The sequence below is a fragment of the Phragmites australis genome, chromosome 16 (genome assembly GCF_958298935.1).
Source record: "Phragmites australis chromosome 16, lpPhrAust1.1, whole genome shotgun sequence".
Taxonomy (NCBI): domain Eukaryota; kingdom Viridiplantae; phylum Streptophyta; class Magnoliopsida; order Poales; family Poaceae; genus Phragmites; species Phragmites australis.
The window spans coordinates 28,305,248-28,322,513 of record NC_084936.1 but is presented as its reverse complement, the minus strand read 5'-3'; the positions used below and the strand labels follow the sequence as shown (position 1 = coordinate 28,322,513).

At 44.0% G+C, this 17,266-nt stretch overlaps 2 protein-coding genes and 1 long non-coding RNA gene across 4 annotated transcripts; 2 read left to right on the top strand and 1 right to left on the bottom strand.

Moving 5' to 3' along the window:
* The first annotated feature begins 2,973 nt into the window (after positions 1–2,973).
* Positions 2,974–6,669, top strand: LOC133895375 (ankyrin repeat-containing protein At5g02620-like). 2 transcript variants are annotated; one of them, XM_062335635.1, is made up of 4 exons: positions 2,974–3,243; positions 3,451–4,012; positions 4,644–5,053; positions 5,451–6,669. In XM_062335635.1, the coding sequence occupies exons 2-4, from the start codon at positions 3,616–3,618 to the stop codon at positions 6,321–6,323; spliced, it is 1,680 nt and encodes a 559-aa protein (XP_062191619.1). In that variant the 5' UTR covers positions 2,974–3,243; positions 3,451–3,615; the 3' UTR covers positions 6,324–6,669. The 2 variants fall into 2 exon arrangements, with proteins under 2 accessions (XP_062191619.1, XP_062191618.1); XM_062335634.1 differs by having other exon boundaries at positions 3,445–4,012.
* An 8,408-nt stretch (positions 6,670–15,077) lies between these two features.
* Positions 15,078–16,053, top strand: LOC133895372 (disease resistance protein PIK6-NP-like). The gene has a single exon (XM_062335633.1). The coding sequence runs from the start codon at positions 15,093–15,095 to the stop codon at positions 15,753–15,755; it is 663 nt and encodes a 220-aa protein (XP_062191617.1). The 5' UTR covers positions 15,078–15,092; the 3' UTR covers positions 15,756–16,053.
* A 314-nt stretch (positions 16,054–16,367) lies between these two features.
* On the bottom strand, positions 16,368–16,897 carry LOC133895374 (uncharacterized). The gene is made up of 2 exons (XR_009905601.1): positions 16,857–16,897; positions 16,368–16,647 (listed from the first exon to the last, which is right to left on the bottom strand). It is a non-coding gene; the product is annotated as an uncharacterized LOC133895374 (long non-coding RNA).
* Positions 16,898–17,266: the final 369 nt, after the last annotated feature.

Below are 17,266 nucleotides of genomic sequence, written 5' to 3'. Positions count from 1 at the left end.
AGGAAGCAAATCGTATGTAGAATGTAGAACTCCTCTCTGATTTCCTGGATCTCTAGTGAAGTGAACAAATACGCGATTAGATCCATCCATATTTTTTTACACCGGATTCTCTTGTCTTGGGGTTTTCTTTGGAGAACTTTTAACGGAGGTGCAAATCCGGAGTTTAAACCCTGTACCGATAAAGACACGCTCTTGCATTTTATCGGTGAGCCACGAGCTCGTTTGCAGGATCGATCCATGTGACTGAACAAATTATTTACCAGTTCATCTTCACGGTCGCAGTCATCTTGTTGCTTCGTTAAAGGGCGTTCAACAAAGACTAACTATTCCTCAGCCATTAGCTAGTTAGCTTTATTTATAGAGTAGCAGCCGAAAGAAGGATCTGGATAGAACGAGGTGCGTCAGCACTCAGCACTGCCTTTTTAGGCCGCTTGGTTGGTTGCCCATCACGAGTCGAGTCCAGTTTGACTCCGTTGACTTGTTAGGCCGCTTGATAACTCTTCACGCATCATCTGGAGACAACATGGTAGCTAAAACAGGGATGGATTCAAGACCGTTAGGTAGGGGTGATTCCTCTCTTCTTTCTGCTTTTCTCCTTCTTCTTCTTTTATACTAAAATTTAAAAGGGATCCCAAGTACGCTGGAGAGTAAAGCGCTTGTTCTTACCCTTCTTCCTGTTTTTGTTCTTCTTCCTTTTCTATACCAAAATTAAAGGGGACTTTCAAGTGTGCTGGAGAGTAGGGGGTTTGTTCTTCTTTTTTTTCTGTTTTTTTTTCTCTTTTTCTTCCTCTTCTATACTTAAAAATTGAAGAAGACTTTCAAGTAGTGGGGCTTGAGCCCGGTGCTCCGATGGTGGATTCGCCCCTGAGCTAAACAATTTATTTTTTTCTCGAACGTACAGAAGTACTTACATGTCATTATATTAAGAAAAGAAAAAGTTCAATTGACAGTTCCAGCTAACCCACCCGTGGGTTCGGCTTTATTGTTGGCCTAAACAATTCATTGACAGTTCCAGCTTCACTGACCAACCAGTTCAATGTCTGTTTGAAGGTAGAAAGCTTTAGACCTGACCAACCAGAACATTCCACTGCAACTTTTAAATTAAATTACTAGCCCACCCACATCCAAGCGAGATCCGACGAACACAAAAAGATAAAGAGAAAGGAATATGGGGTGTGAGTTCCTCGTGCTGAATTGACCACAGCCGCGGAGGTCAAGGTTGGTCGGCTAGCTAGCTGAACAGATGAGTGGAGTGCAGACGTGGAGGTTGTTACTGACGACAGCGACCGATGCATGCACGAGTGAGACCAAGTGGAATGATCCTCGATGCTCCTCCAAGCTACATCGATCTCTCCCGTTGGATCATGCAGTATGGCCAATTCTTTCTTGGTTCATCTTTTGCCACGCATGCAATCAAGCAGATAATAGCAACTAAAACTAGCTAGTGTCCATTTGGTACTATTAGTTCTCTGCTGTTTGCCTGAATTTACGACCAATTCTCTGCTATCTTAACTTTAGATACTACGATCACGCAAGTTGGTAGAATAAATATTGGTCATCAAACTGCTTTTGGCCTCCTTCCAATCTCTGAATATTGTACTGTTTGAGAGTGATATTAGATGCTAATCTCGTGCATCATGACCTCTATTACCTGCATAAAATGGTCGGGACCGGGGGACATCACCATATGCTGCAACTGATTAACATGATCCCGAGAGGCACTAATAACCACTAGTTTGGGACAGAAACATATTTATGCTCGTCCTCCTTATCATTTGGATTGAAGATTGCTCATGCGTCCTTACATATCTAATCTCCGATTTGGGTAGATTTGTCATCAGAACTGCAAAAATGAAATCTTCCCATGCGAACAGCAGTACGTACATACATATAAAATTCAGGTATACATTGCGTGTCAGTGCTCCATGTTGATCAGTTTCGACTCAAAACTGCATGCTTAGAAGTGAAGGAAGAAGCAGCTCCTATTATATTACCCTCAAAATTTGTACTTATACTATTTATAATTACGAGCACTTGATTTTGTCATAGCTTTGTAGGAAAAACCTTTTGAAAGTCTATAGAAAATCCATTTAAAGAATACAGAAAATTTTGATGATGCCAAAGGGAGACAGGAGGCACGTGCATTCTTATATTCTTCTAGCATGATCCATGGACATAAAACCACAACCATGTTCATCATGCGTGCCTTTGGAGGCTTTCGGATGCAGGAGCCCACAAATGGCAATATGCACGCACACGTGGGGCCCGAAAATCCAGGCCACAAAATAGTAATATCACACGGTGACAGGTGGGCCCTCGATATATAATGCTGCAACCAAAGCTCGGCATCATGTGTAACATATGGCGATTTTAGTTTTTTTAATGCGGATTTGTTTATCTGCTTTTACACTGAACCAGTGAATGTGATGGCCGGAAGGCAACGTCTTTGTTGGATTAGCAAAAAATAATTAGAAAGTAAAGGGTAAAGGGGAGATTAAAGGAAGAAAAGGACCAGCGTCCACTAAGTTTGTTTATGATTCTGTTAGTGATGATAATTGGATAGTGTGTGAAAAACACTTGTTACAGCTCACTGTTTAAAACCATTTCTTGCTCTGTGAGGTGTGAGCGGGTTGTGAACTTGATTAGTGTTTTTAGTTACTGCCAAGCTGCTAGAATTGCCAGAAAACAGCTAAGCTAATAGAGAAAAAAAAGTTAGTGAGCTAAACCATATTTCTGCAACATTGTACTAGTGTCTCTGGGACACTGATAGTTGAGCTTCCATTGTTTGCAGCATAATATAGGAATGTTTCAATTATTTATGAGATAACATAAACTTTTGTATGAAAAAGGATGTTGGCATATCATTTTCCTTTTGGTAGCTGTTTTCTCTTTCTTTAATGGTCTTTTCTTTGATTGAATTAATGATAGAACCATCACAAACCAAACTTTCTCTTATAAAACAGCCACAAACCAAAATGAACAAGAATGAAAAATAGCAGCCAATAGAAGGCTGTCAAGTTGCATAATAATTTATTCCAGAAAAAAACTAGGGACCAAACTGTACCAATTGGCATATTTGTTGACACATCTTTCTCTAATCAGAGGCCAATCAGAGGCCAAGCAGTTAGCTCTTAGAGAGGGAGAGGGGCCAGAGAAACAAAAGCATATCCCAACAAGAACCTTGGCTTGGCTCCCTCCTTGGCTCGTTGGGTGGTTGATATTGCGGTGGCTGGTGGAAGAAAGGTGAGGGTTTTGAGACTCTCGGATCAATCATTTGGTTTCTTGCATTCCGGGAGCGGGAGATGGATTCTCCAATTTTTTTTTTTTCATTTTCCCAAAAAAATCTGGATTGAAATTTATCGCTTCCTGTCATTTCAGTTCTTGTTCTTAGTTAGGATCACTGTGCAATAGCGGGCGTGAATGCTGATTGTTTTTCCTTTGCAGTATCAGGTACAAGTTGCAATTTTGGAGAGTTTTTCTTTCCCAACCCTGGACAGAAGCAAGAGGAATCACAGAAAGTTTGGTGAGGCGAAGTTTTCTTGGATTCTGCAAGAACAAGGCATCGCAGTCTGAGGACTTCTCCCGGCTCCATCTAGTTGCTTCTTGGATTCGGCCATGGAGAGGCAATCCAGCTTCCGTCTAGGCGCGCTGGAGAAGCTGAAGAGCTTCCGTGGGATGGAGAAGCAGAAGAGCTTCCGGGGGATGATGTCCATGGAGCGGCGGAGCAGGGACAGCCCCGGCAAACGCGGCGACACGCCGCTCCACCTCGCGGCGAGGTCTGGGAGCGTGCCCCACGCCCAGAAGATCCTCGCCGAGCTCGACCGGGAGCTGGTCGCGGAGATGGCGGCCAGGCAGAACCAGGACGGCGAGACGCCGCTGTACGTCGCCGCCGAGAAGGGCCACTCCGAGGTCGTGCGCGAGATCCTGAAGGTCTCCGACGTGCAGACGGCGGGGATCAAGGCGAACAACAGCTTCGATGCGTTCCACATCGCCGCGAAGCAGGGTCATCTTGGTAAATTCTTCATCTGCTTTTGGTCATCAGCAATAGATTATGATAATTTGTCATTTACATTCTTCTGAAATCTCAACCGGCTTCGTTTGCCAAATAGTCAATGAGTTGATGATTAGGGGTTTATGGAATTAGAATTTGGGTGTTCTTGACTGTTACTTATTTATACATGTACTTGTCTAGTCTTAGAAAAGTGTGTATGCTGATCTGATTGACTTAGTAAAATACACGTGCTCAACTGACGAATGATTGATCCAAACAAATTCTTTTGATCCACAACATGCAGTGCTAATATCAACTCTACTTGGCTACTTTTTCTCACATTATCTAAAAAAAAAAACATCTAATCTTTCACCTGTTCCTGGGTCTGTTGATCTGTTCTCCAAAAGGACATCTATAATGTGATGTATATTAAGTAGAGTAGTATTCCTTTTGTGCACGTTGGATGATGTAACTATTGGATAGTTGATCTTATCTCACTCTGTTCTCTACCATGAAACCCATGTCACTTTGAGTTCTCTATCATGAAGCCCATGTCACTTTGATCTTTGAGTTTCTATCTACTGGACAGCTAATTTTAGTCATGCCAAGGCTTTTAGGCCTTATTGTCTTCTCCCATTTCTTGGTTTTGCAGAAGTTTTGAAGGAGCTATTGCAGGCTTTTCCGGCTCTTTCTATGACAACAAATTCTGTAAATGCTACAGCTCTGGATACTGCTGCAATTCAGGGTCACGTTGATATTGTTAATCTTCTACTGGAAACGGATGGTAGCCTCGCCAGAATTGCGAGAAATAATGGGAAGACGGTTTTGCATTCAGCAGCAAGAATGGGCCATGTGGAAGTTGTAAGATCATTGCTGAATAAGGATCCCGGGATTGGTTTAAGAACGGATAAGAAGGGGCAAACAGCACTACATATGGCTTCGAAAGGACAAAATGCTGAAATCGTGGTTGAGTTGTTGAAGCCTGATGTCTCAGTTATCCATATAGAAGACAACAAGGGTAACAGGCCACTGCATGTTGCTACTCGGAAGGCGAATATCATTGTAGGTGATCACATATTGGAATGTCTTTTATGTTTTTACCTTCTTTCAGTTATATTGTTTTCTCCATCATTTGCATCCTATCTTTCACTCACCAGACCTATTTTCTTAGGATAGTTTTGAGCATAAAGCTCATCAGTTTTGCTTCTGTACGATACATTGCTTTGCTTAAGATGTTTTCGGGCAATAAACAAAACAAAACAATTTCAGGTACCAAAACATAGATAAAAAAAAAAGAAAAAAGCCATATTTCCTTGGAACTTAATTAAAAGCATGGGTCTGTTAGCAGTTTTTACAGGAGTCTTGCCGGCTCTTACCTAACACTTTTAATAACTTCACTTTCTGCATCATATTTTTGACTTTCTGAATTTTGGCTCATACTGACTGTAATTCCTTACAGATAGTGCAGACTCTATTATCAGTTGAAGGGATCGATGTCAATGCAGTCAATAGATCTGGAGAGACTGCTTTTGCCATTGCTGAGAAAATGAACAACGAAGAACTTATTAACATCCTAAAAGACGCCGGCGGAGTAACTGTAAAAGAGCAAGTACCTCCTCCAAATTCGGCAAAGCATCTTAAGCAAACTGTCAGTGATATTAGACATGATGTCCAGTCCCAGATCAAGCAAACACGTCAGACCAAGATGCAAGTCCAGAAAATCAAGAAGAGACTCGAAAAGCTCCACATTGGTGGGCTGAACAATGCCATCAACTCCAACACCGTTGTTGCAGTGCTTATCGCCACCGTCGCCTTTGCTGCCATATTCACTGTCCCTGGAAACTTTGTGGAGGATCTGAGCCAAGCACCTCCCGGCATGTCCTTGGGGCAGGCATACGTCGCAAGCAATCTGGCCTTCATAGTGTTCCTGGTCTTCGATGCCTTGGCTCTCTTCATCTCGCTCGCTGTCGTCGTTGTCCAGACCTCGCTGATTGTTGTGGAGCAGAAAGCCAAGAAGAGGATGGTCTTCGTGATGAACAAGCTGATGTGGCTCGCATGCCTATTTATCTCGGTGGCCTTCATAGCGCTGACGTATGTTGTTGTCGGCCGCGATGACTGGTGGCTGGCTTGGTGCACCATGGGGATCGGCACCGTGACCATGCTGACCACCATTGGTTCCATGTGCTACTGCATCATCGCTCACAGATTGGACGAGAAGAACACGAGGAAGATCAGGAAGGCCTCTGCAAGCCAGTCCCGCTCATGGTCCCGGTCAGTTGACTCAGATGAAGAGCTGCTTAACAGTGAATACAAGAAGATGTATGTGCTCTAGGATAACAACCACACCATGATGGGTGCTTTGTACATAAGAGCTATGTTTTGCCTGAGGCTACCAGATCGATAGCATCCACTGGGATCGATTGGAAACTCGGGAGCACGGTATCTATATTTAGCTGATGGTACCTTGCTGCCAAAACAAGGAAATTTCCTTACAGGGTTGGTAGGCTTGTACTGACTGAAGTTTCCTTACAGTGTTGGTAGGCATTGCGTGATTTTACCCCCCTCCAAGGTGAAAGTCAATGGTGAAGGCATTTGTCAAAGTCCAGTGGTCATGCACTCTCATCCTGTACACGATGAGCTAAGGAAGTGATATAAATGGTAGAATTTTTTTAATATTATATTTTTTACGGATATTTCTGAAATAGTACCGAAAATGAGGAAATTTTAAAAATAATACCTATTTGCCGTACCGTACGGTGATAATACAATTTTTGCCATACGGTATGGCGAAAATTGCTGACGTGGCGCCGGCGGCAGCACAGGGGTGCATGACTGCAGTTATGAGGCAGTTTTCGCCGTACGGTTCGGCGAAAATTAGTTGTCACCAAACCGTACGGTGAAAAATTCGGATGTAACCGCGGTGGCCGCGTCGTCTCATTTCAATCCGCGTCGTCTCTGTTGCGACCGCGCAGAGAGGAGCACGCGAGCAGAGAGGAGAAGAGAGAAGAGAAAAGAGGAAGAAGGGAGGAGGTAGGAGAGGAAGGAGAAGGGAGGAGGAAGAAGAAGGGTTGAGGTAATTTTTTTCTTTTTTTTTATTGTGTTTTTAGATGTATGTCTATCGATCTATTTGTATTTAGATTGACTTAGAGGCTAGCAAAATAATGTGGCGTTTGTAAATGTTTATTTTAGGTAGAAATATTTGTATTAATTATTGTAGTATTAGGTTAAGAAAATAAAATGTATGTAAGATTATATTGTAGGATCGTATTGTTATACGTTACATAAAGTATGGCATTTATTGTATTATTTGTAACTTAGAACTAGTGGTTTGCAACAGAAAACAATAAAATAAATTGAGGATCCAAAAAGCAATACAACACCGAAGTATTTGTTTTAAAATCTTAAAATTCAATGAACATTATATTTTTGAAAATTCGTAAGACTCCTAATGTCAAATGGTATTAATTATTAAGCTATTGTGAATTAATTATATTAATTTTTTTGGTGCTAGTAATATATTTATTTAATAATGATATCATTGATGTAGATTTAGGACAGTAATATGGATTATATTTTAGGCAACGAAGACTATAATACCTTTTATTGTAGGACAAGCAACACTGGGTCGGCATGGCTATTGCGTTTGTCAATTTTAAGGTAGTCGTAATGTATGAATGTAATTGATTTTTATTTATAATTGATATATTTTTTAGTGACAGTTATGTCAAACTCTATAAAGCTTATATTCTATAAAAATGGTCAAATCCGTAATGGTCCAGCAGGTGTTGATTTGAGTAATTTTTCATTTAACATCTTTTAGCACCCAAACCCTGAGGGTACAAGGATGAATGAGATGAAAATATGGTTCACCCAATACTTTCAGCTTGACCCTCATATTTATTCTTTATGGTGCAATGCATGTGGACTCGTACGTAAAATTCAGTTTGTTGGGAGTTAAAGCCGGTGTATCGGACGGACAAGTGGTTGGAATGGTTGGAGTGGTGTAGGTGGCGTTGGGCTAAGTTTAATATCCTGGTGCAACCATATCCAAGAGAAGCGGATGATAGTAGTAGTGCAGCACCTCCACCAGAAGAAGAGGATACACGTGGGCATGCAGTGTTGATGGAGGAAGTTGAACAAATGGAGACGACTGAGGCAGAGGTTGTTGTGCATAGGCGAGCGGTAGAGGTTGAGGAGGGTTAGGCTGATATAGAGGAGGAAATTGAAGAAATCATTGTGGAGCTCGAGAATATGGACCGTAACACAATGCATGAGGAAGAAACTTTAATGGAATCTGTAAATGTAGATGAAGATGATGGTGATGATGAGGATTATAAAGATGATAACTGCTCTAATACTGTCATCCCAGATGAATGGAACTTGCCTGACAAAGCGAGGATGCAAGTTATAGAGAACCATAACTCCCCTTGGGAGTATGGTTCACCTAAATCAAGTGTTCTCCTATCGGTCTAAAATGAAGGATTGGTGGGTAGTGACATCATATAGAGAGGTATTTGTAGCTGTCTCAAGTCCAAGAAAATACAGTGTCAAGTGCAGAACACCTGGATGCAGTTATTATGTTCATGCATATAAGCCAAAGCATTCGACCCACTGGGTAGCCTCAAGAGTGATTTAGCACAATTGTATACTGGAAAATGTTGGTCGAAAACACCGCAACCTCACTGTTGCACTAGTTGCAAATGAATTGTTCATTGAGATTATTTAGAAGCGGGATATGGAATGCTTGTTCATCCAACGATCAATATTACGACAGTTCAAATATAAGATTACTTATCAAAAGGCTTGGCATGCAAAACAAAAAGCCTTGGACCTAGCCCGCGTGCTTGAAATTCTGAAGGTCAGGAACCATGGCACATATATTGCTTTTAAGGAGACTGAACTTGATGAAAACTAGCCTAAGATTTTTCGACGTGCTTTTTTATTTATTTAAGTCAATGCATTCAGTCATTTCAGCATTGCCGTTCTTTGCTTTGCATGGATGGTATATTCTTGACTGGGAAGTACAAATACCAGATTCTCACCGCAATTGGTGTTGATGCAAATAACCAGATACTTCCTTTGATATTTGCATTTGTGGAGGGTGAGAGTAGGTTGAACTGTTTTTGGTTTTTTAGGCATCTTAAGGTTGGGGTTGTTCATGATCGACCTAACGTTTGCATAATACATGATCGACATGCTGGGATCTTATCTGCTATAAAGACACTGCAAGAAGATTCAAGTGAGCCATTCCCTTGGCATGACCTGCAGAATAGGTGATGCATGCGTCACATTGGAGCAAATTTCCACAAGTAATTCAAGAGCAAAGCATTGATGGACATGATCAAGCGGCTGTGCAGCCAGAACCAAAGTCGCAATTTTGATGCTTTGTGGAAGGAGTTGGATAAGGAAACAATGACGCAAGTGCAGGAGAGAAATAAGGAGCTGATTATTGGTGATGACACTGTACCGGAGGCGCTGCCGCCTCTTGGAGAAGGCATTGATCCTTCTAATATGAGAAGAAGGTCGACAAGAAACATCAAATGTTTCTCGCACTGGATTGAGGCGGAGCCAAAAGAGAAGTGGTCCTTACTCTCTGACACCAGAGGTGCTAGGTTCGTGTACTGGGCCACGTCTTTATCGAATATGTGTAGTATGAGCTACTATATTTGTAACTTGATACCTATTTGTTTTGATGTTATTTGATAGGTATGGCGTCATGACTACCAATATAGCAGAGGTTTACAATTGGGTCATCAGAGGGCTGCGTGGACTCCTTATTGTTACAATTGTTGAGGGATTGTTGTACGGTATTATTGGTTACTACCAGAAGCAGCATGCGGCTACTGTGAGTCACTGTACAACAATGCATATACCGTACGTCCAACAGATGATGGAGTACCTCCAAAAGAAGAATACGAAGGCAGTATAACATATGGTCCTTCACATTAGATTAATGTGTTAATTACGACATTAGATTAGGGCGTGTTTGGTCCTTCACATTAGGAAAGAAAATAAGCTTCATCCATATCGTTACGAATACGCCTAGTCTGCAGCCGACCACCTTTTCCATGGGGATTTCTAAGCAGCATCATAGGGGGCAGACATATCGGCATATCTCTATCGTAAACTGTGAAGTCACCATGCGCATTGAATCCACGGAACTCTCCAGTCCAAGTCAGCACCATATTTTCTTTCAAGTAAAATGGTGACACATATACTGAGCTTCCCACACCCACTTGTGATAATATAGCCAGCAAATAAGAACATGGGACATGTAAAAGCTTCGGTTTGTTGCAGGAGCATTCGCACCATCCATTGAAAACTTGCCCTATGAGGAGGTGCAGTGAGTGTGATGAGTATGGTCACAAGGAAAATGATTATCCACACTCTAACCACAACGATGTTGGAGAAGGACCATCCACCGGTAGTAGACGTGGGAGAGTTGCACGTGGAGGACAAGCAGTGCATGGGACTAGGGTAGACATTGCCGGATATCCTATCTAGGAACAATATGTTTATTTATTTATTTGGGTAACTGTTATGTTTTTATGTAAAAACTAAGTGTTATTATTTGTATAATTTTTATGTTCTTGATGTATGTCTATTCGAATAGTCGTGTCCATAGTCATGGATATGCGAAGTATAACCCCATTTGATTAGACTCCGGGTGCGTGTGTCTTGATGAGTGAGTGTGTGGACTAGATGTCCATGTGATGAAGTTCCTAGCTCAATCCATCAGAAGCTGTGTGGTACTAGAGATACACCAGATATGATTATAGCGACTGCGGAGTGAGGTGTAGCCCCTTCCAGAATCGAAAACCCCCCAGATACAGCATGTTACCTTGTTTCGAACTATTTGAACTGTTTTAAAGTCAATAGTAGATGGTACAATTGAATACCTGTATAAAACTGTTTTGCACTAAAACTAAAACCGTAAAACCTTATCCTTGAATCACCCATTATGCATCTATCAACACTTTGAAGTAGTATATGGCTTGTTGAGTATCTTTCATACTCACTCTTGCTATCATCTAGATGAAGAAGCCGATGTCGACTTCGCCGGAGGTGAAGCCGGGGATGAAGAGTAGTCTCAAGAGTCATGTTCGCACCCTCGCTGCTTGTGGCTTGGGCTTTTGCTTTCCGCTATGTTTTATTGGCCGCTAGGTCATGCTTGTAATATACTGTATGGTTTGTAACCTTTTGTATTCTGAACCATAATATTTATGTACGAAGTTTGACTGTGATACTACAACTGTTATACTGTGCGTATCAACTACTTAATCCAGGGACTGATACAGGAGGCACAGTAGATCCCGGGAATGGGGGTCTCACAACAAGCCTCGACATGGACCACACGAGTACCCACCGGTATAACGACATACATCACTCATGTGGCACTTTTCATATGATTTCATACACAGTCTTACTAATCTTTCATCTTCTTTCATTTGTCTAGTCTCTTTCACCTCTCTGTGACTTCATGGAATAGCTGGATATGGAGGAAAGTGAGGAACCGAAACAGTGGATCCAAATGAGCATGCAGTGGAGGAGGGAAGCGTATGAACGTCGGGAGTACTAGTAACAGTAGGAGGAACTACGACTGAAGCACCAGGAGTAGGAGCGCATGAGGAGGGCAGCGGAGGAGTGCGTTGCAGCTGAAGCACGCGAGGCAGAGAGGAAAAGGAAGTGGGAGAGGGCCCGTCGCGCTAGGGAGAGGGAACCCAATGTCCTGAGAAAGGGTAAATATCCTAGGTACACTCAGTAGAGAGCATCTATTGTAACTCGATATATTTTCTTTCACTAAGGCATGTTAAATTTAGCAGCGGCAAGCTATTAGGTTAGTCTTTAGGTGTACCGTACATGCCAACGTTTGTCAGCGTATGTAACCTCCGTGTCCCATGTAATGTTTATCAGCATATGTAACCTCCGTACCGGTTTCTATGCTAATACCGCTTCACAAATATTAGATTTTGTAAAACTTAGATTTTGTATCCTCCCAACATTATTTCATGAAAAAAATTACTCATACAATTTTACATCAAATAAATAAATATATATATATATATAGAATTTTTTATATGGCCGTATAAATAAAAGTAATTTAAAAAAATTCTATATATGCACGTATCGCCCGTTCACTGGCAAGTACAAGATGTCGCCTGATGAACGGGCGAGATTTTTCCTCTCTCTGGTTATTTTATTCGCTCACCGCCGAGGCCCACAAGAACTCGCTCATTCAATGGGTGAGACCTTGTTCTCGTCCGTTGAATGGGCGATGATAGGTTACACATGCGATTTTTTAATCGATCATTGTCGGTGTATCGGGAACCGGGGGTCCCCGAATCCCGAGGTCAGGCCAGCCATCCGCCACATGGCGTCATCCCGTGAGGTCCCTACTGTAGGATGAGAAAAGGTCAAGTCTCGGGAGAAGGTGCTCGGGGCCACAGTCGGTGGCCCCTGAGTACCCCAGTTCCCCGATGATCCACGGAATCCAAGTACCGGGAAGAAAGTGCTCGGGGAGGTGTACGGTCACCCCGAGCACCCTAGTCCCCCGACGATCAGGAGAGCTAAGTTCCGGGAGAGAGTGCTCAGGGCTGCGTGCGGTAGCCCTCGAGCACTCGGTTCCCCGAGGATCCGTACAAGAGTGCTCGAGAGAGAGTGCTCGGGGCTGCATGCGGCAGCCCCCGAGCACTCGGTTCCCCGAGGGTCCATACAAGAGTGCTCGGGGAGGTGAACAGTACCCCCGGGCACTCGGCACCCCGAGGACAAGGAAAGGCATTCTCGGGAGAGAGTGCTTGGGGATGTGAACAATACCCCCGAGCACTCGGTACCTCGACGACCCAGAAAGACCTCCGAGGGGCCTACCGATGAGGTGTCAACCAGTCAAAAGCCCGATGCCGCATTTAATGAGCGTGCGTGGCCTGTTGCCTCCAACTGCTCCCGCCGCGCTCAGCGTCAGTTCCTGCCATATTTTGGCAGAGAGGCGTGGGATTATTAATTGCACGGGTCCCGTCCCGTGCCATCCGGCTTGTCTCGGGATAACGTCATAAGGACCAAGGCGTTCCGTCTGCCGCGCTGCTGTGGCAGGAGAACAAGACAGGACGGGCATGCAGGGTTGCTCTGCGGCTGCCCGGTGGGCCTTCCCCACGGCACCCGTTGCCAGGGCATTTATGGTGACAGATGACCGGGCGTGCGGCGTATTTTTCACCCCCGATCGCTTCGCCCAGAGGAAATGATGACACCTTTTCCATTTATGGTGTCTCGGAACTCGAGCCCCCTCCTTCCGTTCGGGGCATGTCGCGGCCGGCGAGTACTTAGAGCAGCCAGCGGCACAGAAGCAACAGAGAGAGAAAAAAGGTGGGAGGGACGAAGAATAGAAAAACAGAGACCAAGCGAAGAACACAGCGCAAGAGAACAATGTGAGAAAGGCTGAGCCCAGTTCCAGCCGAAGAACAAGGAGCCCCAAGCTCTTAGATAGACCAACATTCTTGTAACCAGCAACATCTTTGAGGGACTTCCTCAGGACAGTTATAGCATCCATACAGGAGTAGGGTTACACCCCCGTGCGGCCCGAACCCGTCTAAATTCCAGTGTATTTACTTCTTCTTGCACTAGGTCATCCCACCACCACCGGCCGCTGCATTCATTCCCATTTATTTCTCCGACGAACTTATTCAGGATCATCCCCGGCCGAATCTCTAAAAAGGGGTCTCTTGGGATCCTGCGACTGGAATTGATCCTCCGACAATCATGTATTCTTAAAAATATTATATATATATATTATATATATATATATATATTCCTGTATGGAAGAGAGGAGAGTATCTCGCCTTGGCCCGGCAGGGTGGGTTGGCAGGCCAGATTCATGCACCCATCTTTCTTGCACACCCGCACCGGCGCCAACCGTTGGTCAGCCCAGTACTGCTCCACCAAAGCAGGACGACCGTGCTACCTAGCCGCATGGGCTAACTAGCTACCTCCTCGCTCGCGCAGATCGGCACGATTTTTTATGGTGATTGGCTCTTTAAAATATAGATTCATAAAATATGATACATGTGTTATTTTTATATTGTTCATTGTGATAATTAATTTTCACGCACGTACCAGTATATAATTGTATACTTGACTAATACATCTAGACTTACATCTTTTATTCATGTGTACACATTTATCCGTGATTATTCGTGGTTTAGATCTAGAAGGCGGACATGTATCCGCATCGTTCTCTCCTCCCATGTCGAATAATCCCCTCTCCTCCCATGTTCAACTTGCCATTAAAGACGCCTGCCTGCTGCCGGTGTAGCACTTTAATTCCAAGAGGAGGAGGTCTTACTAGTTGGCGACTTGCCGACTTGCCACTGCTACCACTCACCCGCCCAGTTGAGTTCCAGGCAAAGAAAGAACTAGGCCACACAGTAGAGCGATGGAGGCGACTGTGGTGAGCGTGGGCAAGTCCATGCTGGATGGAGTGCTTGGCTACGCCAAATTAATTAGCCATTGCGGAGGAGGTGGCCTTGCATTCAGCGCGATCATGCTTTCGTCAGGGACGAGCTTGAGATGATGCAGGCTTTCCTGCTGATGGAAGCGCATGGGGAGCGAGAGGCCCTGTTGCTCGCTTGTTAATTGCCCCAGGTACTGCGCGAGTATCTCACTAATTAATACGTGGAGGATTGATAACGAGTAAAAGTAATATTTGTTTAACATGGGCTCCGTTGAGTGTGCTAGCAACAAAAAGAAATGCTCCTCTTTAGCATCTATCCTTTGAGTGTGCTAGCAACAAAAGAAATGCTCCTCTTTAGCATCTGTCCTTTGAGTGTGCTAACAAGCTAGGATGACGATACATCTTTTTTCTTGTTGTCATCTCTAAGCAGAAGATAAGAACTGATTCGGCTCTCGCATGCAAACCAAGGTATCCTCTCTTGCCTGCCTTGATATACACGAAAACAGCAAGTCGGGTATCTTTGAAAGACCATTTGCCTTCTACATAGTCATTCAAATGATCAATCTGTTCCTTACACCTTGTGTTGCTACGTACGTCTTCCTCAACCAGTTTATCCACAGTTCACAAAGCACAGTGTGCGTGAGAGACAAAGGCGTGGCGATGGAAGCGACGGCACTGAGCGTTGGCAAGTCCGTGCTGGATGGAGCGCTTGGCTACGCCCAATCCGCCCTTGCGGAGGAGGTGGCCTTGCAGCTCGGCATTCAGCGCGATCATGAGTTCATCAGGGACGAGCTTGAGATGATGCAGGCTTTCCTGATGGCTGCACACGAGGAGCGAGAAGAGCACAAGGTGGTCAAGACCTGGGTGAAGCAAGTCCGCGACGTGTCCTACGACGTCGAGGACTCCCTTCAGGACTTCTCTGTTCGCCTAGGGAAGCCATCTTGGTGGCGCGTCCCTCGCACGCTGCTTGACCGGCGCCATGTGGCCAAGCAGATGAAGGAGCTGAGAGCCAAGGTCGAGGATGTCAGCCAAAGGAACGTGCGCTACCGCCTCATCAAGGTCTCTGACACCAAGCCTGCTACCAACACCGGGCAATCCAGTATGGCTAGTGCATCATTGTCAGGCATCGAGGAAGCAAGAAGGCAGCAGGACAACGCAAAAGTGGATCTCATTCGACTGATCAGCAAGAAGGATGAGGACCTTAGAGTCATCGCTGTGTGGGGAACAAGTGGTGCTCTCGCGACGACATGCCACCATGCAAGTCCTGGGCAAGCTACCAAACTTGGCCATCCTGGGCCTGCGGCGGAATCCGTTCAAGGGTGAAGAGCTCTGTCTCACTTTCCGTCGGGAGGCATTCCCGAGTCTGATGGTGCTGGCGCTGTCTCTCCTAGATAACCTCAAATCGGTTGAGTTTGAAGAGGGAGGCACACCTAAGCTTGAGCTGCTGAAGTTTCGTGGTAGGTTCATCGAAACCAACGCTGGGTTTTTTTCTGGGCTAGCATCTCTCAAAAGCCTCAAGGAATTCATGCTGCCCAGCAACTACCCGTACAAGGAGGACATTGTGGAAAACGTGCTGGCCCAGCTTGCCGCGAATCGAAACGGACCCGTTTTGAAGAGGTACTAAGGCCCTGTTTGTTTCAGCTTCGGATTCTGGCTTTCAACTTTTATAATCCGAAGCTGAAACAAACAGGCAGCTTTTGGTTATAGCTTTTTAAAATCTGCTGGTTGGATTGTGAGAATCTGAGAAGCTGGTTTTCCTCAGCTTTTGATAGATTGTGAAAGTCTATTTTACTAAACTGTCCATTAAATTTTTTTAGAATCTACAGTCTAAAAGCTTTTCACAATCCAGCTTTTCACAATCCAGCTTTTAACAATCCAGCTTTTAACAATCCAGCTTTTATAAGCTGCTTTTCAGAATCTCTAGCTGAAACAAACAGGCCCTAACGCACTGCACAGTCAATCCAAAAGGTCATTTCTTTGCTGCTTCCCTGTTTCCCATTTTCTTTTTATGTATCTCAACAATTGAGGCGTGTGTTAATCTGAAAATTTGACGTCTGTATTAATTTCCATTCGTAGTGCTCTTGTATGTCTTTGAATCCTTACAGTTAAGCAGTCAATTCCATTCCCATCCGACAGTTTCTGAAACGAGCAGCACCTCGTCGCTTAATGGTAGAATACAGGATTGAACAACCAAGAAGAGACGGCAGCATGACAGCTGCATAAGAGACATAGAATAGAACATAAGTTTTTTAGTCCCATGAAGCTTGGATCCATCCGGTATTTCAAAAAAGAAATCTTGGATCCATCCGGTATTTCAAAAAAGAAATCTTGGATCCATCCGGGATCCTGTTTTATTTAGTCCCCAATGAACAAATTAGCATGGAAAGAAGTAACTAATATGTGCATGGAATTTATGTACTGTACCTCGCGTGCATCCATTACATTCGTAAACCATGCCATATATATACTGCAAAAATGGAAAGGGAGAAATTAAAAACTTTAGTTATCAGTGTGAAGATAATGGAACAAAGTTCCAGCCTCTACCATCCGGGGATGGTACACAGCCTCTACCATTCGTAAACCATGCCATATATGCTGCAAAAATGGAAAGGGGGAAATTAAAAACTTTAATTATCAGTGTGAAGATCCATTGATCAGTCGCAAGGCCCAAAAAGCAACGAAAGAAAAATGGATGATTCATCACAGGATGGTGCAGGTCTGCAGGACAAGTACCCGAGGCTGTTCATACACATCCTCACGAACATAAAAAATATAGCAAACCCTGAAGGTGTCTCGAGCAGTGTCCTCCTAAATTCCAAATGCACAAATTCACA